This window comes from Ursus americanus, chromosome 11 (assembly GCF_024610735.1).
Source record: "Ursus americanus isolate L20-20 chromosome 11, mUrsAme1.1.p, whole genome shotgun sequence".
NCBI lineage: Eukaryota > Metazoa > Chordata > Mammalia > Carnivora > Ursidae > Ursus > Ursus americanus.
The window spans coordinates 23,841,771-23,857,973 of NC_142137.1; the positions used below are offsets into that span (position 1 = coordinate 23,841,771).

Below are 16,203 nucleotides of genomic sequence, written 5' to 3' on the forward strand. Positions count from 1 at the left end.
CAGGTGCCCCATATGTGCATTTCTTTTTAAAGATGGCACTTCAGCACTACTCTTGGGAGCCATTTTAAACAACAAAATCATCAATAAAAAGCACAAAAATGTGAAAAGCGTAGCACTAATCAGACAGGGAAAAGAAACTTGTTTATAGTAGGAGAACAGAAACAAAATGGTACTGCACTGCTGAAAATGTGCATGTTGAGTGAATCAAATTTTCTGTAGCTTTGCACATGTCCATGAGAGCGCTGCTGAGTACTGACTTTGGCTTACAAATAAATTTTAGAAAGCAAGCAAATGTGCAAATACAGAATCTGCAAGTAGTGAGGATCAACTATATATGAGTCAAATATTTCAGGAGTCTCTGACTTGATTGTCACCAAAAGACAGAGCTCTGGAAAGCCCTAACAAATACCCTTCAGTTACTATGCAAATTTAAAGAGTTTTGAACTCCACTACTTCAAGAAGTAAGATGCCTGAGGCATTCACAAGTTGGTATTGTTAAAAAATGTTACTTCTTACCTGATATATTCTAAAAGGGATATAACGAAATCCATTTTCTTCTGCAGGGTATTCCATTAGTTTCCGGTTGATGGCCCAAAACTGGTCAAATCTGTCTATAATGATAAATTATGTTATTAAAAATGAACATTATAACTTAAAACCTCACATGAAGAAAGGAAAATTGTTAAACATCCTCTTAGAAGTTTCTGAAAAAGCTTCATTTACATATTTTTTTCTTAAACTTATCTTTCCGTCACTACACATAAAACAAAATATAAAATAAATTTTTCTACATTATTGCTTCCTCTTCCCAGATAGACATTTCATCTCATAAGAGAAACCCTAAAAAGATGACTACTTGTGTCATCAAGGCAAAAAACATCAGATAGGGATGAATGTCTAGATTCTCTATCCTATTCCTACTGTCTAAACTATAAAAGGACAGCTTCAAGTGATTTAAGTTTTAACCAGAACTTAAAGAAACAAAATCAAAACACCAAACACAATAAACATTAAACAGCAAAAAAGACAAAATTACAGGAAAGGGTTTGAAGGAAATGTGGAACTGACACTTAAGCAATAACTGTCAATTGTAGCTTAATCTCAGTGATTCAATAACTCCTTTTTAAGTTTTTCAGGTTCAATTTAAGAAAAACCACTTTACCGAGATACAATTCACATACTATAAAAGTCACCCTTTTATTTATTTATTTATTTTTAAATTCACCCTCTTGAAGTGTACAACTCAGTGTTTTTTAGTATATTCAGAGCTGAACAACCACTGGCAGTATCTAATTTCAGAACATTTTCATCCTCCTAAAAAGAAACCCACACCCATTAATAATTACCCCCCTTTTCCCCTTACCTCCTATCCCCCTAGAAATCACCGATCTTTATTCCAGACATTTCATATAAATGGAATAATACAGTATATGACTTTCGTATCTATTTTTTTTTCCTTAGCTTGTTTTTAAGGTCCATTCAAGTTTTAGCATGTCTCAGATTTCATTCATTTTTATGGCCAAATAATATTTCATTGTAGGAGATACATTTTTTGTTTTGTTTTGTTTACCCATTCATTAGTTCATGGAAATTTGGGTTGTTTCTACTTTTTGGCCATTATGAATAATGCTACTATAAACATTCACATATAAACGTTTGTGTTAGATGCGTATCTTCAATTTTCTTGGGTGTAAACCTAGGAGTGGAAATACTGATTTATATGATAACTGTTTAACTGCCATATGGTAACTATGTTTTCAGAAACTGCCAAACTGTTTTCCAAAGAGGCTGCATCACTTTACATTCCCACCAGCAATGTATGAGGGTTCCAATTTGTACACATCCATGTCTATGCTTGTTATTGCCCATCTTCTTCTTCTTTTTTTTTTTTAAAGATTTACTTATTTAAGGGGCGCCTGGGTGGCACAGTGGTTGGGCGTCTGCCTTCGGCTCAGGGCGTGATCTGGCCGTTATGGGATCGAGCCCCACATCAGGCTCCTCCTCTGGGAGCCTGCTTCTTCCTCTCCCACTCCCCCTGCTTGTGTTCCCTCTCTCACTGGCTGTCTCTCTCTCTGTCGAATAAATAAATAAAATCTTAAAAAAAAAAAAAAGATTTACTTATTTAAGAGAGAGAGCGTGCATGAGTGGGTGGGGGGTGGCGGGGAGGGACAGAGAGAGAGGGAGAGAATCCTCAGGCAGACTCCCCACCAAGCACAGAGACCAACGTGGGGCTTGATTCCAGGACCCCAAGATCAAGACGTGAGCTGAAATCAACAGTTGGCGACTTCACCGACTGTGCCACCCAAGTGTCTCTCCACCCTTTTATTAGAGTCACACTAGAGGGTCTGAAATGTTACCTCCTTATGTTTTTTTTAGAAAGATGTATTTATTTGAGAGAGAGCGAGCAAGCACATGAGAGTAGAGGGAGGAGCAGAGAATTTCCAGCAGACTCTGGGCTGAGCGTGGAGCCCCAGGTGAAGCTCGACTCAAGACCCTGAGATCATGACCTGAGCCAAAATCAAAAGTAGTTGGATGCCCAACTGACTGAACAACATATGTGCCCCTCCCCTTATGGTTTTGACTTGCATTTCTCTAATAAGTAATTATGCTGATTTTTTTTCATTTGTTTATTGGCCATTTATGTTTATTTTGGACAAATGTCTATCAAATCCTTTGTGGGGTGTTAGTTTTTTTTACAGTTTAGTTGTAAGATCTTTTTTTTAATGTATTCTGGCTACAAGCTCCTTACTGATAAATCCATGCAAATATTTTTTCCCATTCTGTTGTTTTTTAAATAACTCCTTTTTGACTTACCTAGAATCCTACCTTAAAATTATTCTTTATACTCAGAAATTTATCTCAGAATCAAATCTCTGTAAAGCACATGAATAGCACCAGAATTTCAGATCAGCTTGGTATTAAAGCACCTTCTCTACTACCAGACACATCTCAATCCAAATTACTGCCAATGTGCTGATACTGTTTAGGTCATTATAATTATATAAATGAATAAAGTTTAGTTGTTTTTTCTTCCATCCCTGTCCTAGAAGACTGACAGTCTCTAGGCCTTCTCTATTCTCATTCTCAACTTTAGTCTGGGAGTTCATACTGTAATCAGAACTGGTAGGATAGGTAACTCAGAATCCAATTAGTCTCATGCAGTTTCACAGATGACAATGAAGGCACAGGTTGTTATGAGTTTCATGGAGAACTAAGACCAGACTCTCAGTCTTCGGATTCAAAGCCCACAACCGTTTCAACAGTTGCAACCACAAAACTGCATCTAAATGCTAAGAGTAGCCCTTTAACCACAGTCCTTTCACATATGAATCAATTATTCTTTGAATGTTTTTAAAAAGTATCTATCATCAAGTATCAAGCAAGAAAGTGATAGCTAAATAAAATGATTCTTCATGATACCTGAAATTTTACTCACTGCTTCATCATCAAATCTTTAGCACTACCAAAGTGCATGTGTAACATACGCTCTTAAATCAAAGAATGAACAAAAGAATACTACATATGTAACCTTTTTTGGAAAACATTTTGGGTTCCAATCCTAGGTATGCAACTAAATAGCTAGGTGACTAGAAACAAATCAACTGAAAACTGACTAATTCACACCTAAAGATGAAATAAAGATGTTCAATTAGTTTCGAATACCTGATCCAAAAACAAAACTTTATAATTATCTTTTATTAAAATAGCATTTGCTAAAAACCACAAGCAAGCCTTTATTACAAGAGAGATCTAGACTGTTTTTAACAGAGTGTTTTTTAAAACAGTGGTTCTTAACCAGGAGAGATTTTTGCTCACCAGTGGGTCTGGAGACATTTTTGGCTGTCACAACTGTTTATGTGTGATACTAGTATCTAGTGCGTAGAGGCCAGGGATGCTGCCAAAATACCACAATGCACAGGACAGCTCCCCACAACCAAGATTTATCTGACCCAAAATGTCAGGAGGGCTGATGGAAGGAAAGCAAACACAAACAATAAAAAGTACAGAAAGGCAATTAGTCAAAAGTTGTTACATACCTATGTGGCAAAAAAATAAACTGGAAAAAGGAACATTAATGTGCCTAGTATCATTTAATAACTCTCAGCTTCAAATTGACCCTTTAATATATGCCCTGCCATAACAGACACAATTGAAGCGTTTCTTTTCTTTCTTCTTCTTCTTCTTTTTTTTTTTTTTTTGAGAGAGAGGGCGAGTGCACGTGCAGGTGCCCACACGTGAGCAGGAGGGGAGAAGGGGCAGAGGGAGAGAAAGAATCTTAAGCGGGCTCCACGCCTAGCATGGAGCCCAACGCAGGCTCAATTTCATGACCCTGAGATCATGGCCTGAACCAAAACCAAGAGTCAAGTGCTTAACTGACTGAGCCACCCAGGCACCCCTAAAGCATTTCCATTCTTACAACCACATTAAGCTTTCTCAGTAAAGGGCTAAAAGGACACTGCAAGGAGAAAGAGGCTTCTGTTTGCATAGGCACACTGAAGACCCCTAGACCGTATCAGCCCCTGATTTCCTCTGGACACCCACGTGACTGGCTTCCCTGCCGCTTCCCTTTCAGCTGCCACTCCCTCTGCATGCCCAGGCCACTTGTTCCTAGTGGCCTGCGCTCCAGTTGTCCTGACTGCCCAGTGACTGCAGACCAGCTCCAGTCTGGGCAAAAGAGTGAATTTCTCCACTAATCCAGTGGATTGAACTATATCTTCTCCAAAAAGTTCTAAATCCAGCCCTGGCTAGAGGATCCATGTAAGTGTGACTTTCCATCCTTCGCCCTAGAGTACCATATGCAGTTTTCTTATAGTTACTCTTTTACCAGAGTTTAATAAATCTTCATATGAAACTTATCCTGTTTAACCCTCTGTGTGGTTTCTATCTCCTGACTGGACCCAGTCTGATACAACTATGTTTAAAAGGGATAAAGACATAATAAAGATATGTATTAATAGTAGCTTTCAATCTTCTTATAAAACTGTTATGTTCTTATATAAAATAGGCATTTCCTCAATAATACTAAAGACATTCCAACCAAGAATAATCTAGCTTTTGTAAGTCAATGTTATTAACAAGAAAGAAACAAATAGAAGGAACTAAAAGAAAATCAGTCCTGAGATTGTGTATAAACAATCATCTTTCACACTGAATTTTGTGGTATCAGTATCTCTTCTATCCCCTAGTCAATAACTAAAATAAAATTGGAGTTAGGATGCATTATTACCTTTCTACATATTGATGAATCAACATACTGACTTGTTACCAAGCAATACTTTGAATATAACTATGCTATTATTATAATTAAGTCATAAAAATTATTTATCAGTCATGAAAGCAATACCAACAAGTAAAAGAAGCTAAAAGAAGCATGATGGTCTTTAGCTGTTCGTCTTTTAAACTATAAGTAAATATACATTAATTTCAAGAACTTTCACATTAACTTAGTTCTAAATCTAAAACAAAACAACTAAGTAGGAGAAAATTAAAACTAATGGTCACTTAGTTTATTCAAAGAATTGGAGAAGGGAAGATAACTTACATCCTTCTTGCCAGAGCTATTAACAATATGACTGATAAGTTGGTTTCTGTTTTTTAAACTTAGCTTATTCATTTAGGAGGGCCTCAAAATTAAGAATCACACAATTGAAGGTCTGCCTTATAGAAAGTGAATCTATTTTTTTAATAAAGGTATTAAAAATAGAATCCCTGAAGATCCTGATGGCCACCAACTTATCTCTCTCATTGCTGAATTAAGCTTTTATGTTGGTCTTGGAAATTTTTTGAAATTCAGGAAAAAACATTTTTTAAAATCGAATATCTCCCTAAGAAGTTTAAGAAATAAAGTTTTCCATTCTTCATTCTTCATATGGAAAAAAACTTCAAAAAAAGGTGGCAATTTTAAACAATGTATCTGTTCTTCCACTTAAGTTTTATGAGTTAAGAACTCAAGGCAAAATAAATTTTAACATTCTAATGTCACAAATAATAAGTGTGTCTAAAAGCTACCCAGGAGACATGGAGGCCATTCAAGGGACTGCAAGGACTGCTGTTTAGCTTCAGTTTGGCAATGTGGCATTACTGGCTGGGACCCTCAAACTATAGGAAAGGGGCGGCCTCCACATGCACATTCTATCCACTTCCTAGTCTTTTAACATCTGTGATGTCAAATAGAACAGATTTACAGCACCCCAAATAAGCGTCAGCACATAAAACACAGACTTCAAGCTTTTCTGTGAGGAGAAAAGCAAATAGTTGGAAATCACAGCTTCAGAAAATTTTGCATGTATCAACGGTATTATTCAAATCAGTAGTACAATTGGCCTTGTAATATATGTTGTGTTTTGACAAGAGGCTTTCAAAATACATTAACAGAAAGTATAATCTAGTATAAAACTATTTGAATTAATTTCTTCATATGTAATATGGAAACATCTTTGTAAAGCAAAACAAACAAAAAATGAATTACTTGGTAGGCTGCCAAACACAGGTGCATTAAATAGGTGACCTGTATCTTCAAACTCATTTGTCTTTTAAGTCAAGTCAAATTAAGAGAGTCCTAGGTGAAGAGGGTGTTCAGCTGAACCACGGCAGGTGCTTGCATGCTGCTCAACAAACTGCGGCCACAGGTTGCTACGAGCCCTTCTCTCTGAGGTTTAAAGTCACCGAGCTCTATCGGTGGGGAGGCCCTAACAGAAGCAAAGAAGCCTTGGGAAGGCTTCAGGGCCCCTGAGAATTCATCATGAAGACAGAAGGCAGGACCAGAGGGCTGGCCTCTGCATTAAGGCTGAGAGGAGTGCCAGTGATGGAGAAGGCTAATCCCTAATCCGGCACATAAACGCCCATCTTGGCAAGAGGACTGTACCCTAGGGAATTTGTTGTTTGAATGAATCGAAAGAGTAATAAAACCTGGATCTCAGGAAAATTTCCACCTGGACTATCAATTGTCTCATAATAAACTCGGCGATGACATTTACTCCTTTGCCCTACAATAGAAGTGCTACCGTCTGGAAAACTGACATCAAGGAAAGGAATCAATATAAATACATATTTAGGGGGCAATTTATTCTCTCTGTATTCACTGCCACAACTTTTCATAAGCACTGCCAGCTCTCACTGAACCACTGTGACAGCCTAATTGGACTCTGTCCTTCCACTTGTATCCCACTACAGAACATTCAGAATGGTCCTTTAAAAACGTAAATCAAATCATATCATTAATGAGTAATTTCCCACACATGTTTCTAATGGGCCATAAGGAATAATGCTTTATGATGTACTTTAACAATATCTAGAGTCGTTACTTAAAAATCCACCGCACTTTCTTACTGCCTGCAACAGGGGCATACTGCTCCCTGCCCAAACTGCATGTGAACAACCAAAACATCTTTCCCTCTCACCCCCTGGGAACACAGGTGGTCCTGAAGTCCTCTGAGATCTCACTGCCCATCAATCTACTTACTAAGCTACAAGTCATATGATTTTTCTTTTCTGTCCCTAGAAAACACCAAGCTTGTTCCCATATCATAGCTTGGAATCCTCGCTTTTCTTATCTTCACATAGCTGCCACTTTCTCATCACTTAAGTCGCAATAGAAGTACCACCACCTCCTCAGAGAAGATCCCCTCAACTCAAACTGAGGCATTGTTCTATATTCTATCTAGACATTTTTCGTTATTTGAAATTACCCAATTCACATGTCTAATTATTTCTTGCCTCTCTCCCCCAACTAAATATAGGTTCCATGAGGGCAAGGCCTTTGTCTTCAGTCCTAGAAAGTTCCTGGCACAAAGCAGATGCTCAATCAACGTTTAAGCGACTAAATAACGACATGACTGACTGATTTAGGGAAATGAGGAACAACAAAAAGAAGGAATCCCAAATGTAGCACAGCATGGTGGGAAAAGCAGACACTCTGGAGCCACACTGCCTGGGTTTACTTCCTAGCTTTGCCATTTAATAGCCGCCGGAGTTTGAGCAAGATACTTTTTTTTTTTTTAAAGATTTTATTTATTTATTTGACAGAGATAGAGACAGCCAGCGAGAGAGGGAACACAAGCAGGGGGAGTGGGAGAGGAAGAAGCAGGCTCATAGCGGAAGAGCCTGATGTGGGGCTCGATCCCATAACGCCGGGATCACGTCCTGAGCCGAAGGCAGACGCTTAACCGCTGTGCCACCCAGGCGCCCCTGAGCAAGATACTTTTAAACTCTGTGTTACAATTTCCTATAAATGGAACTGCTTGTAAAATGAAGATATTAATAGTACATAAAGTCATTGGAAGAAATAAATTAGTTAATACATGCAAAATACACCAGAATCTGGCACAAAGTAAGTACTACATAAGCGATCTCTTAGGCTGCCTCAGAGACAACAAGGGAGGACACTGAGCTTCCAGATTCAGCAACAAGGTAAGTGAAATGTCAAAACCAGTATGGGAAAGTGGTTCTGCCAAAACCTCATCATCACAAGACTGCTGGAGCATTCAGTCTGGCTCAGGGCCACAGAGTTTGCACCACTCACGTTAAATTCTGTGTGAATGCTGCCTCCTGGAGTTATGCAACTGAGTGGCCTTTGTTAACCGGGTGGGAAGACAGAGCCATAATACAATCCAGCTGCAACACTTTATAACACCAAATTCCCTTCATGTCCCCTTTTGCTTCCTCCTACCATTTCAACTACCACATAAGCCCTATCTTCTCATGCTGTGGAAACAATTTAGTTACATTTACCTTCCATCAATTTCGATTGCATCAATCTCCAGAAATGGGGAAATGAAATGATGAAATGGTGGTGAGGGCAGGAATGGTGGTCCAAGAACACCTAGGTCAAAATCTGAGTCTTCAAGTCTTGGCAGGATAGTCTGAGTTCTACCTCTACTATCTTTAAGATCTAATAACAATTCCTTCTCAACCTCTCCCTCTCCTAACATGTCTTAAAATATTGCAACAGACGGGACAAGCATGATGGGGAAAAAAATGAGGTTTCTCGTTGATCTGAGAAGATAAGAGCCTCAGAACTGTTATACTTTACAGCGCAGGTCTATAAACAGAGCCAATAAAAACTGGCTACTTTATAAATGGTTAAAAAAACACTGCTGGAAACTTAAAGAAAACTAATCTTAGTAGGAATTAGAAAAAGCAGACTGTAAATTTTAATTTCAACATCACAATAAGCCATAACTGCAAGTTATAACATCTCTAATGTATTCCAACAGTCAATTCCAGTAATTGACTTTAAGTAGACGGAATTCAATAACTGTATCCCAGCCAATTAAGAAAAGTTTATTTCAAATTTATTTTGAAATTGGGCCAATAAGTACAAAAAGGGCCTCAAAATTCAAAAATTTCATGATGCTTTAAAAAACTATTCCATGTGCTCATGTTAAAAATTAAAAAAAAAAAGAATGATCTTCAATTATAATTAAGTCTTCATTTAATCTAAAAGACAATCTTTAAAGTAGCTTGTTCCCCAAATAGAGATTTACAGAGCTGTAGCACAGTGGTGGGCCAAGACTAATTAACTAAATGCTTCCCTGTGTAAATCACCTATAGATTTATAACCAATAATCTGATTTATTACCTTTCAAAGCTACTGTAAATTGAGAAAATGTTTTTCCTCTTAGACTAAACTACAGTTTATCACTTTCCTAAAGTCAGAGGGCCAGAAACAAATTCAACAAGTAATCAAGCTCATTTTCACTTCAGAGAGCACACCAGAATCCTAAGACAAAACAAAAATCTATTTTAATTTTTGAAAGACTGACAGAGGAAAAAAAAAATACTCCATTATATTTACTGTTACTTTGCAATACTTACTATGCAGGATATTCTGTCTTTATTCTAATACAAACCCTGCATGCTTTCGATGAGAAAATCCTATTAATACTCACTGACAAATAACAAAAGCTTATAAAAATGGGGGGGGGGGCACCAGTGGTCAGCAGATACCAAGTGCAGTGCAACATTCCTCAGCTTTAGCTGCTCATTGGATCACCTGAGGGCTTTAAGAAAAGACAAACGTCAGGGACCCACTCCAGACCAATTATTTCAGATACCCTGGCAACTGTACTTTTTAGAAACTTCCAGATGATTCTAATATGTAGCCAGAGGTAATAACCCCCAGATGTAATGGAATACACAACCATTTTAGAATCAGAAATCTAAGTTCAAATCCTTGTCCCATCTCTTACTAGCTCTGTGAGCTCATTTCCTTGTTTTCAAAGTTGATAATGTTTATCTAATTCATGTAAGAAATTACTGAGATAACACATACAAAAACATCCAGGCCTAGGACATCACAAGACTTTAGTAAATGCAATATAATTCCAGATAAATTCTGTTCTATTTCAAATCCATCTAACCTCTCCATGGTAAGTACATGAAAAATACCCCTTTACAAAAAGTTCCCCATTTGCAAATGGTTCATACTATGAATCTCCAGTTTAATTTTAGGGAAAGAAGAGGAAAGAAAGGGTAAAACAGTTGACAGAAGGAATGGTGCACTCAAACAAGTTTCTACTCTGTAGGATCTGCATAGAGTTAAATCTATTAAACTATTTGCTCCGTTTTATGTACCTAATTGAGTACTGGGAGCTGTACAAAACTAAAAAATAAAACAAAATAAAACAAGTACACAATAGGTTCTTTCCTCCACTTAATATGTAGTTGGAGAAGCCAAACTGACATATGTAAAATTATCACAATTTCTAATAGGTCTGATTTGTCCTTTATCTTGCACTGGCAGTGTTAATGGTTCAAGCCCTCTCCGCCCCACCCCCATCTCTTCAAATGGCAGATAACCAAGTGACAGATGCTTAAGTAAAAAGCATGTTAGAGGTTAGGCTGGTAAAGAAGTGGTATTAAACAAAACAAAACAAAACACTGAAGTGAAGCTAGAGCGAAAAGTTGTGGGTTCTGATTATACTAAGACTTCAGAGGGGGGTTTTATTAGTAATAACATACTTGTACAGAATTTAGCTATTTTTAAAACCCTCTACAGGTTTCATATTATTTGGTTTCCACAGCAACTTACTGAATAGTTATCCTCATTTTACACAGGAGGAAATGGAGGTTCAAAGCAGGTAAATTATTTACCTGACATCATCGGGCCAGTAGACTCTCAGGGATATGATATCATATCATGGGAAACTTTCAGTTGTATTTCTATAAATAAAAACACTGCTTGCTTGGTAAAACTCCAAGCTGAGTCATTGACCTATAATGACCTATAATTAACAGGAACCTGGGAAACTATTAATGAATGGAAATGTTTATATTTTCGAAAACGCCACAGTTCTGGACTTCAGAATTCACAGTAGTGTCAAGTGTAACAGTTTAACAAATCTTGTCTCCTTTCACAGCTGTAGATGACAAAACTGAACACTTAGCAGCGGGTGTTGCAAAAACAAATACTATTTGCTTCAACATGTTCATTCAAGGCACAATTTTTCAATGAGAACAAGGAGAAATGCACTGTGATAACCGACGGAAAACATCACTCGGTTGGGAACTACCTCCTAAAAGAAGACAAGGACAAGGATGACTGAAACTAGAATATGCATTCATAGTTCAATTTTTAGCTGAAAGAATTATTTAGATGGCATTTACTGCAAAATTAATTTACTATAACTCACTGCCAAAACAAGGTTGATTCTTAAAATTATATACATACCTCAAAAAATAGGGCCCACACAACACTTTATACATTTTATTATTTCCTATAATGAATTTATTTTGGACTAAATACTATTATTTTAAATGTATTCAGCAGCTTTTAGTGATAAGTCATATACACAATGTATCCTACAAGGTAAAAAATTTAATAAGGGCTTCTACGAATCCTAAGGGTAAAATAGAGGATATTACTAATATCTGAAATTATTCTACTATTCTATTCTAGTGTTTCTCGACTAATTTATAAATCAAATGTCTAAATCCCACAGAGTATTCTTTTGAGTGTAATAACACCTAAAAATAAGTTCTTATAAAAATATTGGTGACAAAACTTCTAAATGTAAAACCTTTCCCCTTAACTCAGTAAGGTTATGGAATTGTCTTCTCTTCCTACTTCCTAGATATTAGATTTCCACTGACTGTCCCCTCTCTTCCACCTCTTATATTTTCAGTGGAAAAATATCAATACTTTTTATCTTACAAAAAATATGTAAAAGATGTTTTCATAGAGTTTTACAATCCTACATAAAAGTAATTTCACCTTAAAATACCTGGAAAGTCAATGCACGTTAATACCATAACACCTGTAGAAAAAAAAATCCAAGTAGTATATTTAAAACCAAGCTAGCTTAAGAAAAAGAGCCACAGAATCTTGAAGTTTAGCTGTCAGTGTGGCTTACAGTAATTTAAAATGAAGTCTTTTTGGCTCAATCTTTTATGAAATTATCTCCGATTAAAAATGCTGTGTGGGATATTTTATTGATACCCTTCTACTGGGAAAGAAAGAAAGAAACCAGATGTCAAAAAAGGCGAGGAATCAAGGATAGCTTGGATCCTAAAGGGACCCTGTAGCAAGTAATGCTTCTTATGTAGAAAGCCACTTTGAAGATAATAATCAAGACTTGACTGAACATACTGTATTTTAGATAAAAAAATGTGTTTATTTTGCACTCATGTTTTTTTTTTTTTTAAAGATTTTATTTATTTATTCGACAGAGATAGAGACAGCCAGCGAGAGAGGGAACACAAGCAGGGGGAGTGGGAGAGGAAGAAGCAGGCTCACAGCGGAAGAGCCTGATGTGGGGCTCGATCCCAGATCGCCGGGATCACGCCCTGAGCCGAAGGCAGACGCTTAACCGCTGTGCCACCCAGGTGCCCCTGCACTCATGTTTTTTATGAGTAATTTCTAGTTTTGGGGTTAAAATCTTGCAACTCTCTGACTGCTAATTAAAACACTGGCACAGTTTAATAATATTTAAATGTGATTTTCACATAAAAGAATTTCTGAATCTTTTACAGTTTCTAAAGTGATAAAGGAGAAGAGACATGCAATGAATAATAAGAAATTAGCACTGCTTTAGAGCCATACTCACTTCTTTGGTTCAAGAAAGAACTAAATCATTTAATACACAGAATTCTGACATCGAAAACTCCTTACCACAGCCACTACAAAACTAGTCTGCACAGGCAGAGACAGAGTAAACAGAATGTCATGGGGATGGGGGTAGGAGTGTGGGGAAGAAGGGGCTTGAAACTCTGAAATCTTCAATAAAGCAATTTGTAGGTCTTTGTTAAAAAGTACATGAAAAAGATATCTGGGAACAGGCAACACACTGTTTGGCATTAATTACAAATCGTTCAACTAAAATGTAAATATATGGCCATTCAGACCCAAAAAGATAAAGAAGGAATGAGTCAGAGACTAGGTCAAAGTAAATGAGAGGTAAGGGAGAAGGAAAGAAGTGCTAAGATATGCAGAACTACAACAGGTGCCCCACAGGGAGCTGGAAAGGCGGACCGAAGGAAGCAAAAGAGGGAAAAGGAAAAATATAGAAGACACATGTTAATTTATTTATTTTTAATATTTTATTTATTTATTTGACAGAGATAGACAGCCAGCGAGAGAGGGAACACAGCAGGGGAGTGGGAGGGAAAGAAGCAGGCTCCCAGCAGAGGAGCCCGACGTGGGACTCGATCCCGGAACGCCGGGATCATGCCCTGAGCCGAAGGCAGACGCTTAACGACTGCGCTAACCGACACATGTTACTTTAAAAACGTAAGCACTATTAGTCTCACTGAAATGACAGCATGCTATTGATTCACTTGTTATTTAATAGTCACTACAGCAAAAATAAAATCATTGCCATCCAGAAACAATTAGGGCTGAGTGTTACAATAAGAGGTTCACATGGCTAGATTTAAGATAAGAAGAGTTAACTGGTTAAAAGAACTCTATTTCATTTACATGCCAAATTCCTTTTGTTCCAAACACACCCTAAATGCTTCAGTAACAACTGAACATCCTAGTTCTCAAGGGTTGGGCTGGCAAAACAGATGAGAAACTTCATAAATGGGTTGGCCCAGGCGACAGACCTTCAAACACATCTTGCAAGGCTGCTCTGACGACAATGATAATTCACGTAAAATGCCCAGCACAGAAAACTGGGTATTCAGTAAGTGATCACTGCTATTCTCGAGGAGAAGCAGTATCACCCATTAACTCTGTATCACTTCTCTCTAGAGCAGTGGTTCTCAAATGGGTCAATTTTGCCCCTAGGGGGATATTTTGCAATGTCTGGAGATATTTTTTAATGTCATGATAGAGAGTGGGGAGTAGTGTGCTACTGGCATCTAGTGAGGGGGTAGAAAGACCAGGAATGCTGCCAAACACCCCACAATGCATAAGATAGCTCCCTCCTTGCCACTGCCCCAACACCAAAGAATTACCCACCCGAAAATACCTATACTGCTAACGTTGAGAAATCCTGCTCCAGAAAACGAGGTTTTCAAACTTTAGTGCATCACAGTCACCTGGAGGGCTTGTGGAACCATAGCTTGCTGGGACCTTTTGCTGGGAGCCCAGAGTTTCTGATTCAGTTGGTCTAGGGTACATTTCTAATCAGTTCCTAGGTCATGGGGATGCTTCTGACCCAACTGTCTACACTTTGAGAAATAGAACTCTTAAGAAAAGTGATGAGGAGCTAGTGGACAAAACAAAAAAAAATATTAGGCAAGTTAAGTACCTCTGGGGTTTTCTGTTCTTTTAAATCATGAAATTCTTAAGTTTCAAAACAAAATATTCATTTAAAAAACAAAATAAACTACATATGCATATATACCTGCATGTGTATAATTTTCTTTTTTTTAAAGAGGAATTGTGCTATAAATTTAAATAGTAGTGAAAGGCCATGACTCCAACTGTGAAAATCATTTATGAGACAAGTGTTTGTTTGCCTTTCCTCTATATAGTGGAGGAAAAGCTTCTTAAACCTTCCCACACTTACTTTATAGGAAAAAAAATGACAGTATGTTAGGAGGTATAAATTTCAAGAAAGTTTTTTAACTGGATCAAATATAAATAAAAGATATGATAAAGCTGTCATTTTACTGTAGATGGTTTGAAATTAAAAGGAAAAGACAAACTAAATTTTTGTGTTCCTGTAACACTAAAAATTCCCTAAAAGCATTTTCAATTAGTAATCAGAATTTACATAATCAACCTAGTTATACAGATTTATATATATGTCAACTGTATCTCATATACAAAATATATTCCCTACCACTGGTGAATTCTGGGACATACAACCATTCACTGGCATTAATGGACTCTTTCCAATAAACGTATGTTAGGATAATGTGTAGCATATTATGAAATAACTGTCTAAATGTTTTCACCAAGTTTTATTATTCATGATGTTCACTGCCAAGTCTACCCAAAGAACTGTAAGAGGCTATGATCCAAATCATTACCAAATTTATTTATTCATTTAAATCATGTAACTTCATAAGCAATCTTTCTCCAGAAGTCTAACTAAGTATCTGTATAGCTTTATATTAAAACACAAATACATAAACTTTTCAGATTTCCATCATTATTTTTAATTACAGAAAGTAGAACACGGAGACTGATTTAAAAGACGTAATATAATAGAGTAAAATGCCTGTCTGTTCCACAGTAAAACTTAATTGAACGCTCAAGCAGGTTACAAATTTGCTTTAAGCAACTTTCTCACAAAGTTGTAGATTCTTGAATGCCACACACACAGCTTTACACTGAATTTATTCACCTTCCTGTATTGTAGGCAAAATAATGGAAATGACTAACTCAGCTGTTTGCAGAAAGGAAAACACACAATGGTTAGTGGATATAAAGAACTGCCAAACATCAGGAATATATGGAATTGCTCCATATTTCACTGCCTTGTATCACTGGGAACATTAACTGTCATATCCTTAAAGATGAAATAACAAAGATGGCACTTATGAAAGTAAACGAGTATGAAATCAGACACTGCAGCATTCAATTCGAATTTATTAACCCATCTCCATCTACTGACACACGCTCACAACACTTAACTCTAGCAATACCTAACGCAATGTATCTCTACATCAATGTCTCAGAGACAGCTCAAACTTTTAGCCTCAAAGCTGACCTTCTCAATGGCTTTGTCCCTCAACCCAAACCTATTCTCCATCTACTTATTTCATATCACAGTATAAAGAACCACTATCCATTTAGCTGTCCCAATT

General features: G+C 37.1%; 1 protein-coding gene across 2 annotated transcripts in view; it reads right to left on the bottom strand.

Annotated features, from left to right (window-relative positions):
• Positions 1 to 16,203, bottom strand: part of ATG5 (autophagy related 5) — a 122,895-nt gene that overhangs the window by 52,540 nt on the left and 54,152 nt on the right. For both annotated transcript variants that reach the window (XM_045806969.2, XM_045806970.2), the window contains exon 6: positions 517 to 611. In XM_045806969.2, coding sequence (XP_045662925.1) covers positions 517 to 611 — 95 coding nt within the window. The remainder of the gene's footprint in view (positions 1 to 516; positions 612 to 16,203) is intronic.